The sequence below is a fragment of the Humulus lupulus genome, chromosome 2, assembly GCF_963169125.1.
Source record: "Humulus lupulus chromosome 2, drHumLupu1.1, whole genome shotgun sequence".
In the NCBI taxonomy this organism is placed as follows: domain Eukaryota; kingdom Viridiplantae; phylum Streptophyta; class Magnoliopsida; order Rosales; family Cannabaceae; genus Humulus; species Humulus lupulus.
The window spans coordinates 124,000,030-124,017,678 of record NC_084794.1 but is presented as its reverse complement, the minus strand read 5'-3'; the positions used below and the strand labels follow the sequence as shown (position 1 = coordinate 124,017,678).

The following is a 17,649-nucleotide window of genomic DNA, read 5'->3' as shown; positions in this document are numbered from 1 at the left end:
ATAATTAAATAAAAATACAATTTCGGACCCTGATTGTACTATATTAATACAACAGATGAGAGTTGTGTAACCCCAGACGCTCCCCATATATATATTAAAGAAAATAGATGAGAAAAAATATAAAATAGGGATATAATTACTTTATTTTTCCTAATTAAAAAATATTTTGTAAAATAAATTTGGAGTATCAATGAAGTATCCTATATATTTTTAAAGTGAGAGCACACGACCTCATATTTTCCCAATTATCGAATATTACCCTAAATAATGTAATTCACATGCAAAATTATTGTATTAATATTATGGAATGGTTACTTGCGCAACAAATAATGATTGATATTATAAAAGATAGTTAGCTATTTTAATTATTATAATTTCTAGTACGGTGGCTTTATCACGAAATATAATGTTGATTGAATAACATACAGAAAACCTTTGTTCTTAAAACAAAGACCAAAAAAATACAGAAAAAATAAAATAAATGATCCTTCAATTAATTGTATGCAATTCACATACAAATAGAATAATAAATAAGAATTTTTTTAGGAGATTTTCTAGACATACAACATTTTTAGCTTCCTATATAGGTATATAGTTCCTCATCACTTGTGAGATGATCAGCTGCGAAATATAGTACGTACTGGGCTTAAATCCGTTGGTGCAGCAGTAGTAGGGTAGATAGCAGTATGAATATTAATGTTGTATACAGTATAGAAGTAGTTATAGTGATCCAAACCAAATGAATAATTATAGGAAAAAAAGAAAGGTAGATGATAAATAATATTAATATTCATGTAAATGCATGGCTATTTGGTATAGCCACCCCAGAAATCCATCTCCCCAGTCCCACGCAAAGATAGTGGATTAATGTGAGACGCCACAGAAAGAGAGACGGAGGGTGCGTCGACGTTGTTGGCATCCTCAAACGTCGTCCTTACCCCTTTAGATGACTGATCATGATGATGATGATGACGATGGTGATGATCATCTTCATGATCATGATCATGATGATGACTACTTGTGGTATTATTAGTAGTGACAATCCGGTCCAGCATTGTCCATGTGTGGTCTGGGTCTTGATCATCTGATCTTCCAGCTGCCTCAAGCCCAGATGTTTGCTGAGGCTCACAAGTACTACTGGACGGGTAGCGTAGGGGGAGAGCGGTGTCGCTGCCACTCTCGCAGTCGCGGGCAGGGCCGGCGTAGTGGTCATAGGATGATGATGCAGGCAAAAGAGGAGTAGACTTGTGGGGTGGGATGAGATTATGGAGTAGGGATGAGCTATTGCAGTGAGTCGGATAAGTAATTTGCTGCTGCTGTTGCTGCATCAGATTAAGATGGGGTACGGTTTCCTGATGATGTTGAGGTTGGCGAAGCAGTTGGTAGTATTGGTTGTGATCTGATCGGATATTGAATGCATTATTGGCCATGTTGTGGTTGATCAGATGGGGGTGATGATGATGATCTGATGATAAATTATTGGATGATGATGAGTTGATCATCATCATCATATTAGCAGTAGTCGTGGAGGAGCCTAATTCATTATTAATAATAGAATTGTTATTAGACATAGACATAGACATAGTAGTAGTAGTGGCAGCAGTAGTAGCTGAGGATGAGGATGATGAGATTTTGAACAGGTTTTTCTTTTTGAAGACCCTGCACACCACCCAACCATCCTCGTGGTGATCAGGCTGGTTGTCTTGTTCTTCTAGTCGATACTCGTGCATAATCCAATCGCTCTTCTGCCCATGAGGAGCTCTTCCTCGGTAGAAAACGAGGGTTTTCCGCATACCAATCTTCTTAAAGGCGTTGCGAATGCACTTGTCTCTCCCTGTGGCTTTCCAAAACCCAGCGTTGGTGGCCCTGTTCGTCCGAGACCCTGTTGGGTACTTCCTGTCCTTATGGCTGAAGAAGTACCACTCGTTCTGCGGTGTCGATCCTATTCTGCATCTCTCTGCCATATATAAAAAAGCATGTTGATGATGCATCATCAATTCTATTCTACTTTAATTGCTTGATCGTAAACATCATTCATTAATACAGAAAATAACTACATATCATAATTATCCAGCTGAGTTTGGCATGCATATTTAATTATTTCTTTAATATAACTAAACCGTTGACCACATATATAACGATTAATTATCAAAGCCGTTTCAATTCTACGACGAAGGATATATATATTTTTTTTAAATCTCTACACATTTCCCGATAGAGGAGTGTCTTGTGGAGATGGTTCGTCTATTCGACATAGCATACAGGCAAACCATTAGATCAGTACCAGTAATATAAATACTGGTCAAATTATTAAACATTAAATATTTCAAAATTTAATCACAGAATTGACTAGTATACACATAGTTTAATTTTCTACATCATATATATATATATATTGTTATACATTTATAATTATACTATACTTATCCTCCATTGAATGAAGAAAAGGAAAATACTAATCAAGTGAACGATCAATTAAAGTTGTTGTGTGTGGTCAGTTGAGTATCTTTTCAAGTTGCCCTGATATAATAGATACATGTAAGACATATTTATGTGTTTGTGCGATTGAGTACAAATATTTTCTTGAGGATTTATAATTTTCAAACTCAATACATAATTTGGCAAATAAGTTTACCACATACATATACCAGAAGAATTGACATATATCTCACAAATTGGAGGCTAACTATATATAAATTAACTTAAATAACAAATGATTGAGTACGAGTCATATATGATTGTGAAGGGTTATAGTGAATAGATAGCAAGCATGTTTATATATATATATATATACCTTGTAAATCCCAAGGTTCCATCTTGTTCAAATCGACCTCTCGAATGACCTCCATGTCAATTTTCTGAAAAGAGACCTTCTTCTTCAAGTAGTAGTGAAGAAGCTCCTCGTCAGTCGGGTGGAAACGGAATCCCGGAGGCACGCCACCGCTCGAAGAAGCCATCTCGATTATTGATTATAAGATATATGACTACACCAATTAGCAATCTAGTGTCTTACGTATCTATATATATATATAATTAATATATTTATATATACATAAGTTTTAGAGTAGGTGTTCGTATATATATATAAATATTATATGTATATTAACAAATATATGTATATATATATATATAATATGCATCTCTACGCGGGTGTCAACGGGGGTATGGTTGATGCGAATAAAGTTGACGGCCGGTCACGACGCCACCGGAGATGGTTAAAGCTTTCGTACAAAGCAAGTCTAAGAAATCATCAGACTCGGAATAAATATTGGATATTTATATATTTATATATATATATATATATATTTATATATGCATGGCCGAAGCCATGTGTGGACGATCTCAAACTTTTCTTAATTAAATGATAATTATATTTATCTCAACTAAGTATATATATATATTTACTCTCAAATTACACCTTTAATTACTATATACTAAACTACTATATAACCATGCATTTTCCAATATGAACTATTTTAAATAATTAATAGATAAAAAAAGTACTAAATAAATTAATATATATTTATAAATAATTTCAGTATTTATCGTTCCATTAGATATAGTTGTTCATTATTTTCGCAGTCTTTCTACTAATTATTGAACTCACTCCTGCTCAAAGCGTGCCCGCGAACATTTTCCATGTTGTTCAGCCTATTCGATCGTCGTGTTGTTGCTATCAAAGTTGTTGGAATGGTTTTCACGCTAGCTAGTATTATTTAGTTTATATATACCTTATTAATGCAACTGAGTGATATTTAATTTTGGTATTATGAAATAACTACTATCCTATATACATATATGTAAAGTAAGTGTTTCTAAAATTTTAATAGTGATATTTCTCAATAAAATTTTCTCATGCACTGATTTCTCATATATATATATATGTGACTTTGCATGAATGTACATGGTCCACACGCTTCATGATCACATTTGACTATGTTTCACATTTCTATTTATTAAGATAATCGACCAATTAATAATATTTAATATAATTAATAATCCCAAGAAAATGAAAAAAGGAGATAAACTATGGGATATTGATTGTTCTCGAAGCAACAGATTGGAAAAATAGCTGCTCAACGTTCTTGGGATTTTCACATGATTGGACAGTTTAAGTTTTATAATCAGATAGAGAAGGTGGATTAATGAGTTACGGATGCATGATTCATATATGTATATATATATATATTAATTAGCTTTATTAATAATCAGGCTTTTAGATAAATCAAATGTTGGAAGAAAGAGTTGAAGATGAGACAATGTCGCCATAGCTAGCTGGGTCATGACAATTTGAATGATTATTGTTTTATTTTTGTAATAATTCTAACCCTCACTACAAATAAGGGGAGAATAGATCAATATATTTTTTAGGGACTCCACTGTACTAGGGAGCATTAATTTACTCAATTGTAATCAAAACTCAACAATCTTCAGAATCTTAGGTGATCCAAGTTCATCATTTGTTCTTGAGGTTTGGAGAGTAAAGAGTAATAAAATATACTAAGTGGACATAGGTCATTTATTAGGCCGAACCACTATAAACACCATCTCATTCATTATGTATTTGTTGACTTGTAAAATTGGCCAACGAGCGTATGTACAGTATATGACACATTTTGAATAAAATAAATATAATATACGACAAAGTACCAATATCTAAACAAACACACATAAATTTATAGTGGTTCACTCTTGTTCTGATGAACAGTAATAACCTAATCCACTTAGTCTTTAGTATTGAATCACTCGATAGATGATTACACAGATGAACTGAAGAATTCACTCATCACCAATTTGCCCAAAGTTTCTCTCCAGCAAATATCCGTCTAAAAATCGATCCAAAGATCCCTTTTTATGAAGCCCTGGGTCCTTTATTAATAGTACTAAGGGGCTGTTACATGATCAGTAATACTGGGGATCAGGGTTTGGCACATGATCATTGTGAGTGGAGAAATGTGTCCACCTCCCCATGACTATGAGATTGTGGGTCTTCTCGTTGTTTCTCTGGATCATGGTCGACGATGCACAATTGAAACCTTCAGGAAAACGTTATGGTTTAGTTGGTCTATGAGACTTAATTACTAGGCCCTTTAGAGATTGGGTGCTAGGCTTGATGACCCTCTAGGTGCTAGGCCTTCTGATCTTCTTGGTGCTAGGCCTGCTGTTCTTCTGGGTGCTAGGCCTGTGGAAATGAGCGTGAAATTTATCCAATGAAGCGTATTTGGGAGTTCAGGCCGACCACCCTATGAAGAATATGGTGGGCCGACCACCTATGTGGCTCTTGAACATGTCAGCCCAACCACCCCTAAGGGTTAGGATTAGGTCGACCACCCCTAGGGGTTGGGGTTAGGCTGACCACCCCTTGGGGATAGGGCCAGGCCGAGGTCTGGTCAACTTCCTTATAAGCCCTGGACCTATCATCTTTTGCTCATCAGTGTTTTTTCAATACTTTGTCATTTTTCCATGACTTCTGATGCCACATGTCGCTTTCTCATTCGCCAAGTCATCTCTTGAATTTTGAGGAATAACATTTGCCCCCCAAGTTTATCGTACTGTGTTCAACATTACGATAAACTTGATCTGGCCTGAGAAATATATCGTAGCAGTACTCATAGCAAAGTGCTTCGGGACATTACGTAGTATTTTTATCAACTATCAATAATTTGCTCAGCACATATTTTTCAAGGATAATTGTAATTCCTAAAAATAATTATATTTTTCATGGAGTTTTATGTCCTAAAAATATAATATATTTTTCAAGGTGTTTTGGAGTACGAAAAATATTATATACTTTCCAAGGATATAAATTCTTAAAAGTACAAAATATTTTTCAAGGGATTTGAGTTCCTAAAATTATAAGATATTTTTCAAGGATTTTGAATTTTTAACAATACCAAATATTTTTCAAGGAATTTGAATTCATAAATATATGGTTAGCCTGAGAGGCTATAAGTAGGGCCTCACTTATCAGATCTCTGACCCATGCGCCTCCTTCATGAAATTCTGAGCTGTGGAATTCTCCAATTCTTCATCAACTATGTGCATCTTCTAATCATCACACTTGACCTTCCCCAGGCGATGTGGGATTGCATAACTTTTTACCCGGTCTTTCCCTAGGTCACGGGATTCTGACTGTCACAAAAGGAGTCGGAGGAGGCACCTATCGACTCAGGCTCAACCCTGGCCCTCTTGCTCGCTCGGACGGAAGGGCTAGTCTCGGTTGAAGTCGACCTATATTGGGTGTGAAAAAATCCAAACATTTCTGAACCCGCAAAAGAAGATCAAATATTAGCAACATATCAAATGCAGACGAAACATAAAGTAAAGATGATAAAAGTGTCAGACCTTCTGAATGAGATTCAGGTTCGAACGTGGCTTCATCAAAATCATCTGAAGCAAGCAGCGAATGCGCGGATGCATCCACCTCATCACCCTCGTGTCCAGGTAGAACGAACGAAGAGGTTACCTCATCAATATGAATAGGTCCCGGGGAGTCTATGGCATTCATGGGCTCGAGACCACCTTTATCCAGAACATTGACGATAGTAGAAGGAAACAACCCGACCTTCCTAAGGCTCTCTAAAGTAACGAGGTTCTTCACATTCTTCTCCTCATGGGTCATGGAAATAAACGCCTTAGCCATAATAGTCATAGCTTGGGTTGGGAGTGGTCTATAAAAAGGCCTGATGTGCTTCAACTTGGAGTAGTTGGCCTCTGCATCCTTAGTGAAGAAATAGTAGTCGGCATATCTAAACTCCTTGATATTTCCAGAGATCTCTTCCAAGAAGGTGTCGATACCCTCGCTCGTATAATGGTGGAAGTGGAAGTACCCCGAGTTACGTTGAGAAGGGTTCATCTTCAGATCAAATAAGTAGTGGATCTCATGAGGTACTCGAGCAGCCCATTTTCTACGATGATAGATAATGTACAATGCAGATAACACCAAGAACGCATTGGAAGCCAGCTGAGAGGGACTAATACCAAAATAATCAGCCACACTCTGAAAGTATGGATGAAGAGGAAGTAGGATGCCAGACTTGATGGCAGAGTGTGTCCAGGCGCACATACCCAAAAGGGGGTCCTCAGTTTTGTCATCTGGACCAAGGATAGTAATAGAAACGCCAAAGAGGTAAAAGGTCTTCCTTAAGTTCTTTACCTTCTCTTCAGTCATGTCAGAGGTAGCCCCCTTGAACCAAACCACCTCGTAATCAGCAGGGCGAGGCTTCTCAACCGGTGTCCATATGATCTCACTGGTAAATGTGGCCCAAGAATCTAATGAATGGAACTCTTTTTGTCATCTTTTCTTCTGCTGCACAACTGGCAAGGCTGTCTTGCTCTTGGGAGAAGGGAAAACCACCTTAGGCTGAAACTTGTGAATAGAATGCTCCTGAGGGTAAGTAACTTGGCGATGTGAGCCCTCGGTATATTCTTTCTGAGAAGAACAATGATGGGGAACCTGACTGGTATCCCAATTCAAAGGGCGTTGCAAGGAGCCTCATTGACCGGACATAATCTGTTGAGAAGAATGACTTCGTTGAGATGTGCCCTGAGAGCCAAGGGGAGTACTATGCTTAGAAGAGATCTAAGAAGAGCCAAGTGAAGAGCCCCGAGTGATTTGCCTGGAAATATGAGGATTATCTTCGGAAGGTTGCCAAGTTGTCTGTTTTACTCTCGCCATTGGGCTACACATTTTCAAGAAATCTCCCGCATTGAATAAATATAAAGCAGAGCGACAGAAAATCCTTTTCACCCTTTCCAAGAACTCCTGTGGAGTACGCTCGCTTACAGACTTATCTGACGAAGAGGAGCTGGACATCTGCAACAAAGGAAAAATAAAGAGCAAAGTTAGTACATCAACATAATGAAGCCAATAGCTAGGGCCATATCCATTACTAAGGAACAAAACTGAAGAAACAGAAGAAGAAAAAAAATTAGGGTCCCGGGTGGTCGGCCTATGGTTGGGCCGACCACCCTAGATCTTGGATCCTTGGAAATCACCCAGGGAGTATGGTGGTCGGCCTATGCTAAGGTTTGGGTAGACCACCTAAGCCTGGGAACCCTAGAAATTTCCCAGGACATGGGACTGCAGTCTAGAGTTGGATTTTTAACCCTAGAAATCGCCCAATCATAGGGTCTATAAGCCTAGAAATCTCCCAAGCTAAGGAAGCCCTAGGGGTGGTCGGCTCATGATGGAAGCCCTAAGGGTGGTCAGCCCATGATAAACTTCACAAGCCTGGGAATCGCCCAGGCTAAAGGAGCCCTAGAGGTGCTCGACCCATGATGGGATGTGTAGGCCTGTAAATTGCACAAGGCAAGGGAAACCCTAGGGCTGGTCAGCCCAAGATGGAATTTACAAACCTAGAAATCGCCTATGCCTGGATCTGAAACCCTGGAGGTCGCCTATGCCTAGATGTGAGGCCCTGAAAATCACCCAACCCTAATTTTTATAACCTTTGAAATCACCCAGGCCAAGGAAACTTAAGGGTGGTCAGCCTAGGGTTTCACAATCCTGGAAATCGCCTAGGCTAGTGAATTTGAAGGTGGTCGGCCTACTGACCTCTAAACCCTAGAGCATCACGTAAAAAAGACGCAATTAGTTGTTTTAGGGAGGATGAAGATGAGAGAATGGGAAAAATTTTGGTTTTGATAAAAAAATGTTCGGAATGGGGTTTGCGTTTTCAGAAAAAATGGATTTATACATGATTTTCTCCTCCTGATGGAGGCGCGCCGCGACCCAGCTATAGTAAGTCATAGTCCGCCTCATTTTTTTTATTTTCTAGTTGCAGGCACCGCAACTCAGCTATAGAAAGTCACGGTCCACCTCATTCATCCAAAATGGTATTGCTCTCTGACATCCTAGCGCCCCGCAACTTATATGGGAAAGTTGCGGTCCACCTCTACACATACAAGCTCCGTGCTCTCTGACTTTCTATAGGGTTGCGACTTATAAGGGCAAGTCGCGGCCCTAATTCCCCCCAGAGATCAACAATTATTTTCTTAAGTTTTTACACTTCCAGGAGCCATGACTTAGCTAAATTAAGTCGTAACTTGACCTCCAGATGAATTTTGAAGCTATCTTTTCACAAAGTGCACAATTCCTAAATACAACCTACTCTAAAACTAAAATAAAAATTTTCAACTAAAAATAATTAAAAGAAAAGGAAAAATAAATTATAGGAATGCCTCCTATAGCGCTGTCGTTAACGTCATTTAGCCGGACACTATCTTCTCACTTAAATGGGACTCAAAATCACCACGAACTTGACTTGATCCACCTGAACATCTATGTAATGCTTCAACCGTTGACCGTCCACCTTAAAATGTCCCTTCTTTTCACTGTGAACTTGTACTACACCATATGGGAACACTGTAACCACTGTGAAATGTCCTGGACATCTAGACTTCTGCTTGCCCGGGAACAACTTCAACCTTGATTTATATAGCAACACTTTAACCCCCGACTTAAAGTCCTTGCGAAGAATATGCATGTCATGAAATTCCTTCATCTTCTCCTTGTATATCTTCGCATTCTCATTGGCCTCATTACGGATTTCATCGAATTCATTTAACTCGATGAGTCTATTTTCTACAGGCTTGTACAACCCAATATGCCTGATGCTCAAGCTCCACAGGAAAATGACAAGCCTTCCCAAATACCAATCGATAATGTGAAATTCCTATGGGTGTTTTGAATTCTGTCTTATAAGCCCCTAAAGAATCACCGGGCCTTTTTGACCAATCCTTCCTCAAAGTATTAATAGTCTTTTCAAGGATGCTCTTTATTTCTTAGTTTGATACATCTGCCTGGCCATTAGCTTGAGGGTGATAGGCCAGCGTAGTGCGGTGACGAACTCCATATCGAGCACAAAGAGTAGTAAACTATGGTTGCAGAAATGACTCCCTTCATCACTTATGATTGCTCCGGGGATCTCAAACCGGGTAAAGAATGATGTGTTTATGCAAAAAATTTAGAACTACCTTCCCGTCATTTGTAGGTGTTGCTGCTGCTTCCTCCCACTTAGATACATAGTCCATAACCAGTAATATGTATTTGTTATTGAATGATGATGGAAATGACCCCATAAAATTGATGCCCCACCCGTCAAATAATTCCACTTCCAGAACTCCAGTCATAGGCATCTGATCCCTTCTAGAAATGTTCCTAGTCCGTTGACAGTGATCACAACTCTTAACAAATAAATTGGAATCCTTGAACAAAGTAGGCCAATAAAATCCCGACTGTAGCACCTTTGCCGCTGTCCTAGTAGCCCCAAAGTGACCACCACACTGCCGAGTGTGGGAATGTGTTACGATAGAATGCATCTCCTCCTTATCCACACATATTCGAATTACTTGATCTGCACAATGTCTAGAAAGAATGGGTTCTTCCCAATAGTAATGCTTAACCTCCGAATAAAACTTCTTTAGTTGTTGCCTTGACATATCTAGAGGTGGAACTTTGGCTACTAAAAAAGTAACATAGTCTGCAAACGAAGGCATCCCCTCATCTTCACTTACAACAAAAAGTTGTTCGTCCAGAAAATTATCATCAATTTGAACTTCCCTTTCACTTTTCCCATTCTCAATCTCTAATCTCGATAGTGTTAGGAAAAATAATATTGCCTCAATGGAAATGGTAAGATAATATTACAACTCTAGACAATATATTACAAATAAATATTGATTGATTAAAAAGTGTTACAACTCTATGACAAAAGATACATGTAAATATAAAGAAAGAGGTAGAAGATGATAGAAATAGAAAATACAACTCTAAGACAAAATATACAAATAAACTAGAAGTAGTATAATGAAAAGATACAGATGAGATTACAACTCTAAAACAAAAAATACATGTAAAAGAGTGAATAATAGAAGAAAATAAAAGCAATAGAATAAAAGAATAAGAACAATGAACAAAGAACTCTCACTCACACAACCAAGGTGAAGAGTATTGGGGAACACCAACTTGAACAAGGTTTGAAACCTTTCTCCAAAAGCTTATTTCCCCCTAACTCAAGCATTAAGAGATCTCTCACAGGTTTTGGAAATGCTTTCTGGAATAATCAAGCCTCAAGGTGTTTCTAGCCAAGTGCTCTAGTGGATAGAAAATGGTGTGTCTTACAAGTGAGCATTAGGCTCCTATTTATAGAGTTTAGAGACACCCTTTGAATTTCAAATTCCACCAACCCCCATGGCTGTTACCAATGATTAATTGGGTGTTTTATGGAATTAAAATAGAGATTTGGGAGTTACTTAGCTGTTGGAATCGTTCAAAGTTGGATAAAAAACTGAAATTATAGAAGCTGTCAGCCATTAGGGCCGCGGCGCTAGTTCCAGGCGCCGCGGCCCTCAGTCAATTTCAGCAACACATTTTTTTCAGTTTTTTCCAAAACGTTCCAATTTATTCCCACTTTATTTTGTAACTTCCATACACAATATGGGAGTTAAAATCACATCTCTATCAGCCATTTCTCATATGGCTTTAAGAAATTCATCTCAATATTGTGTAACAACAAATCTACACAATAATGGGTGATATTTAGGAGTTACAAATTTGTGATGAATTTGTAACACCAAATATGTTACATGTTTGGATATTTCACATATATCCAAATAATATAACTCTCTATTATATGTTACAATATGTGACACTCTATGTCACATTTATTTAATCTAAAACATTATATTATAAAATAATATAACAGATAGGTGATCTGCTACAAAAATTTCTGTCCCCTTTTTATCCTAAATCTCCATATCGAATTCTTGCAACAATAAGATCCAACAAATAAGATGTGGCTTGGCATCCTTCTTGGTCATAAGATATTTAATTATTGAATGGTCAGTATAGACTATTACCTCATTACAAATTAGATAGGGTCTGAACTTGTGAAAGGAAAACACTATTGCTAGTAACTTTTTCTCGGTAGTGGCATAGTTCAATTGTGCATCATTGAGAGTCCTACTAGCATTGTATATGGTCCGGAACACCTTCTCCACCCGCTGCCCCAATACCACTCCCACCATATAATCACTTGCATCACACATAAGCTCAAATGGAAGATTCCAATCCAGTGATACCACAATCGATACAGTGATTAATTTCTCTTTTAGGGTGTTAAATGCCCTCAAACATTAACCATCAAAATGAAAAGTCACTCCATTCATAAGTAAGGTTGACAAAGGTTTCGAAATTCTTGAGAAGTCTTTAATAAACCTTCTATAAAATCCAGCATGACCCAAAAAAGTTCGAACACCTTCAACATAAACCGGTGGAGGTAGGTTCTATATGGTGGAAATCTTGGCTTGGTCTACTTCGATACCCTTACTTGAAATTTTATGGCGCAAACCTATTCCTTCTGTCACCATAAAGTGACATTTCTCCTAGTTAAAAATCAAATTAGACTCTTCGCACCATTTCAATACCATCTCCAAATTAGCTAAACACCCATCAAAAGAAGAGATAAATACTGAAAAATCATCCATAAAAATTTGAATACCTTTTTCCACCATATCCAAAAAGATGGACATCATACATTTTTGAAATGTCGCTGGAGTGTTACACAACCCAAATGTCACTCTCCGGAATGCAAATGTTCCGTAAGGACACGTGAATGTGGTGTTTTCTTGATCTTCAGAGCATTAGGAATCTGGTGATACCTCAAAAACCCATCCAAAAAACAATAGGAGGGATGGCCCGCCAATCTGTCTAACATTTGATCCACAAAAGGCAAAGGAAAATGATCCTTCCTGTGGATACCAAAAATCCACCAAATAAGAAATCTCTAGTCCCTGATTAGAACAGAGGGATAAAGGCCACTTCATCATACAATTGGACTCGAGCCTGGAGGGGCAAGTGTTGAGGCTCAAAATTCCACGCCCTCAAAGGATCAAAGGCACGCACTAAGGTCCCATAAGCACTTAATTACATGATGGAGCCGCGATGCCCTCGGGCTCCCATTGTCTCGCACCAATCACGTACTTAGCGAAGCCACGCCTTAGTTGCACCTGGTGGCCTCGCTGGTGGTGGCCTCGCTGATGGTGGCCTCGCTGGTGGTGGCCTCGCGGATGGTGGCCTCGCTGGTGGTGGCCTCGCGGATGGTGGCCTCGCTGGTGGTGGCCTCGCTGGTGGTGGCCTCGCTGGTGGTGGCCTCGCTGTTGGTGGCCTCGCTGATGGTGGCCTCGCGGATGGTGGCCTCGCTGATGGTGGCCTCGCTGGTGGTGGCCTCGCTGATGGTGGCCTCGCAGCACATGATGGCCTCGCTGGTGGTGGCCTCGCTGCACATGATGGCCTCGCTGGTGGTGGCCTCGCTGCACATGATGGCCTCGCTGGTGGTGGCCTCGCTAGTAAGGCACCTCGCGAAATGGTGCCCCAGCCATGCCTCGGCCGCGCGCATGAGGCCCAGCACCAGGTGGCCTCGCGAGATGGCCTCGCCCATGGCCTCGCCCGTGGCCTCGTCCATGGCCTCGCCCGTGGCCTCGCCCATGGCCTCGCCCGTGGCCTCGCCCATGGCCTCTCCCGTGGCCTCGCCCATGGCCTCGCCCGTGGCCTCGCCCATGGCCTCGCCCGTGGCCTCGCCCATGGCCTCGCCCGTGGCCTCGCCCATGGCCTCGCCCGTGGCCTCGCCCATGGCCTCGCCCGTGGCCTCGCCCATGGCCTCGCCCATGGTCCCGTGCCCATGGCCTTGGAGGTGAGAATACTCACAAGGGGCAAGGTACATGCATGAATATGGAATGTGCCTACAAACCTAAAGAAGTCAGAGTACGGATATAGTACCCATACCAGACAAGTAGTGGGAATGCCAGGAGTGGGTATGCAAGGATAGGAGTTATGGTCCGTACGTCTACGGCCATAGGTCAGAGCCGACACCACTACCTTCTGCGCCACTACGCCTGCCACCACGCATTAGACATGGGTACCGACAAGTAGTGGAGACATCCTCCTGACACCTGCTTCTGTACGGGATGTACGACCACAACCTCTGAAGCCACTGCCCTGACACAGTACGTATGTACCACTTGGTCCCCTGGACCACTATGTATCTAAGGCCATTAGAGCCTACTATAAAATGAACCCTAAGACCACCTGAAAAGGGGTTGGAAAATTCATTGTATGCAGAAGCTATTAAGCGATATACATTTCTCACTCCATTGTTCATCTGTGTTTATCCTTTCATAAGTTTATTCTCAGTTCTTACATAAACATCGCCTGACTTACCTTTGGGTTTTCCGATCTAATTTCGTTGACGAGATTTCACCGTCAACAGTTTGGCGCCGTCTGTGGGAAGAACAAGCATCAAGCCAGTGTTCTTCCATCACTTCCAACAAAGAAAGATGCTAAGACGTTCAAAACGCCTACGGCAAATACAAGAGGTTGAGACTCACCGAGACGAGGTAGAGCGGAAGGCCTCCAAGAAAGACTCCCCTCCGCCCGGGCGTGGAGGTGGGCCAGAAGAACCTCTTCCCCCAGGGGAGGAGAAGGAAGCATCATCCCCAGCTATCCAGCCCGACGGAGGTCATTCAGTGCCACTAGTGTATCCAATTAACCGGCCCCGGTTGACCCCGCGCTCAGGCCACCAGGACCCCGGTCCCTCGACGCACTGGCCAGGCAAGGGTCCCGGGGTACGCTCGGTAAGTGTCAGCTCAAGGATGCGCTTCTACAAGGATGAGATTCACGAGTTGCATAAAAAGACTCGAAGGCTGGAAACCATGATAGAGAACATGCAGGAGGTTTTAGACGACCTACTGCAAGGGAAGTCAAGCACACCCCTCCCTAAATGTAAAGGGAAGGGGCATGAAAAAGGGGAAAGCACCGTCCCTGTAGACGATGGGAGGACCCAACTTTCCACCAGTAAAACCCCCCAGGCAAAGTACCAGGAGGGACCTAGGCCAGCGAAATGTCCCCAGGAGCAAAGGCGGAGGGAAGGTGATGGTCGTAAGAATAAGGTCGAAGTCCCCTCAAAAGAAGCACCCCCTGGCCTAAGGAAAAAGCTCCATGGAGAGAGGTCATAAGTGAGAGACGTACCCCCCGCGGTTCCCCCAAAGGACACAACCAAGGCAAAGGATCAGCCCGAGAACCCGCAAAACTCCTTATGCAAAAAGAGGAGGGGACTAGACACCAAAATTCGGAGCCCTCGAGGCAAGATCACCACTGCACTTGGGGGGCACAAGGATGACCAAGAATTCGACCGTGATTCACCCTTCACACGGGAGATTCAAGCTGAGCGAATGCCCACTGGCTTTAGAGAGCCTCGCATGACTCCGTACGAGGGTACCACAGACCCAAAATATCATTTAGACTCCTTCAATAACTTGATGAGGTTAAGAGGGGTCAACAACAGGGCAAAGTGTCATTGCTTTGCTGTTACGCTAAAAGGAGTGGCTTACAAGTGGTTCAAGAGGTTAAGGCCAGGAACAATTGAGTCATGGCAACAATTCTCTAATGAATTTCTTCAGCAACACCATGCAGCATGTGATTACGTCATGCCAACTACCAGCCTCGCTAACATAAAACAAGGCGAGAATGAAAGTCTGAAGGACTACATCCATAGGTTCAGTATAGAATCAACAAAGGTGGGAGGTTTGACCAAAGCAGAGCACAAGATGGCTATTACAGCCGGAGTTCGCCCAGGAAGTAAGTTGTGGGGGAGCATGCTCAAAAGAGAAGTCACGAATCTGGATGACTTCTTCGAGAGAGCACAGAAGTACATACGTGTGGAAGAGGGCCATAAGAACTTTTATGTGGAAGAAAGAGAACCTTCCTCCAGTTGCCCTACTACTAACACGATCGAAGATTCCATATAGAAAGGGGCGTCGCGCTAGAGGGGTCGCTGACCATGTTTGAGATTGAACGAAGACCCTCTAGCCATTAAAGTCCCCCACCCGAGGGGAAATCACCTCAAGAGCAGACGCCTCCAAAAAGGGTCTCCAAAGTAGACGCCTCCAACGAGGGTCTCCGAAGTAGACACCTCCAAAAAGGGTCTCCGAAGTAGACACCTCCAAAAAGGTCTCCAAAGTAGACGACTCCAAAAAGGGTCTCCATAGTAGACGCTATCAAAAAGGGTGTCAAAGTAGACGCTTCCGAAAAGGGTCTCAAAGAAGACGCTTGCAAAAAGGGTCTCAAAGAAGACGCTTGCAAAAATAGTACTATGCCTAATGACGAGAAGGACGCTTCTCGCAAGATATAATAAGCGCGCGCGAAAATATATAAAAGGATAACTATAACCCAAGGGGTCAATATATCCTTATAGGTGCAACCAAGGTGCACCAAAGAGAGACCTACCGAACCCCCTTTCGCGTGGGTTCCAAAGGACCTCGAACATGCTAAAAAGCAAAAAAAAAAAAAAAAAGAAGAAGAAGAATAAGAATGATAAAAAGGAATGGAAGATTCTACAAGAACGCCTAAAGGCCTCCCTATAGACTGGGGGGCAAGTGTGGATACCAAAAATCCACCAAATAAGAAATCTCTAGTCCCTGATTAGAACAGAGGGATAAAGGCCACTTCATCATACAATTGGACTCGAGCCTGGAGGGGCAAGTGTTGAGGCTCAAAATTCCACGCCCTCAAAGGATCAAAGGCACGCACTAAGTTCCCATAAGCACTTAATTACATGATGGAGCCGCGATGCCCTCGGGCTCCCATTGTCTCGCACCAACCACGTACTTAGCGAAGCCACGCCTTAGTTGCACCTGGTGGCCTCGCTGGTGGTGGCCTCGCTGATGGTGGCCTCGCTGGTGGTGGCCTCGCGGATGGTGGCCTCGCTGGTGGTGGCCTCGCGGATGGTGGCCTCGCTGGTGGTGGCCTCGCTGGTGGTGGCCTCGCTGGTGGTGGCCTCGCTGTTGGTGGCCTTGCTGATGGTGGCCTCGCGGATGGTGGCCTCGCTGATGGTGGCCTCGTTGGTGGTGGCCTCGCTGATGGTGGCTTCGCTGCACATGATGGCCTCGCTGGTGGTGGCCTCGCTGCACATGATGGCCTCGCTGGTGGTGGCCTCGCTGCACATGATGGCCTCGCTGGTGGTGGCCTCGCTAGTAAGGCACCTCGCGAAATGGTGCCCCAGCCATGCCTCGGCCGCGCGCATGAGGCCCAGCACCAGGTGGCCTCGCCCATGGCCTCGCCCGTGGCCTCGCCCGTGGCCTCGCCCGTGGCCTCGCCCGTGGCCTCGCCCGTGGCCTCGCCCGTGGCCTCGCCCGTGGCCTCGCCCGTGGCCTCGCCCGTGGCCTCGCCCGTGGCCTCGCCCGTGGCCTCGCCCGTGGCCTCGCCCATGGCCTCGCCCGTGGCCTCGCCCATGGCCTCGCCCGTGGCCTCGCCCATGGCCTCGCCCATGGTCCCGTGCCCATGGCCTTGGAGGTGAGAATACTCACAAGGGGCAAGGTACATGCATGAATATGGAATGTGCCTACAAACCTAAAGAAGTCAGAGTACGGATATAGTACCCCTACCAGACAAGTAGTGGGAATGCCAGGAGTGGGTATGCAAGGATAGGAGTTATGGTCCGTACGTCTACGGCCATAGGTCAGAGCCGACACCACTACCTTCTGCGCCACTACGCCTGCCACCACGCATTAGACATGGGTACCGACAAGTAGTGGAGACATCCTCCTGACACCTGCTTCTGTACGGGATGTACGACCACAACCTCTGAAGCC

General features: G+C 42.8%; 1 protein-coding gene across 1 annotated transcript; it reads right to left on the bottom strand.

Annotated features, from left to right (window-relative positions):
- Positions 1-659: 659 nt before the first annotated feature.
- On the bottom strand, positions 660-2,957 carry LOC133816287 (protein BEARSKIN2-like). The gene is made up of 2 exons (XM_062248861.1): positions 2,795-2,957; positions 660-1,957 (listed from the first exon to the last, which is right to left on the bottom strand). Exons 1-2 carry the CDS (start codon positions 2,955-2,957, stop codon positions 807-809), a joined length of 1,314 nt encoding a protein of 437 aa, XP_062104845.1. The 3' UTR covers positions 660-806.
- Between the last annotated feature and the right edge of the window lie 14,692 nt (positions 2,958-17,649).

Bases quoted from the DNA above. Each gene is read 5' to 3' on its own strand.
- LOC133816287 (XM_062248861.1), bottom strand. From the start codon at position 2,957: ATGGCTTCTTCGAGCGGTGGCGTGCCTCCGGGATTCCGTTTCCACCCG. The intron at 1,958-2,794 runs GTATATATATAT...TATATATGGCAG, and splicing joins GGAACCTTGGGATTTACAAG to AGAGATGCAGAATAGGATCG.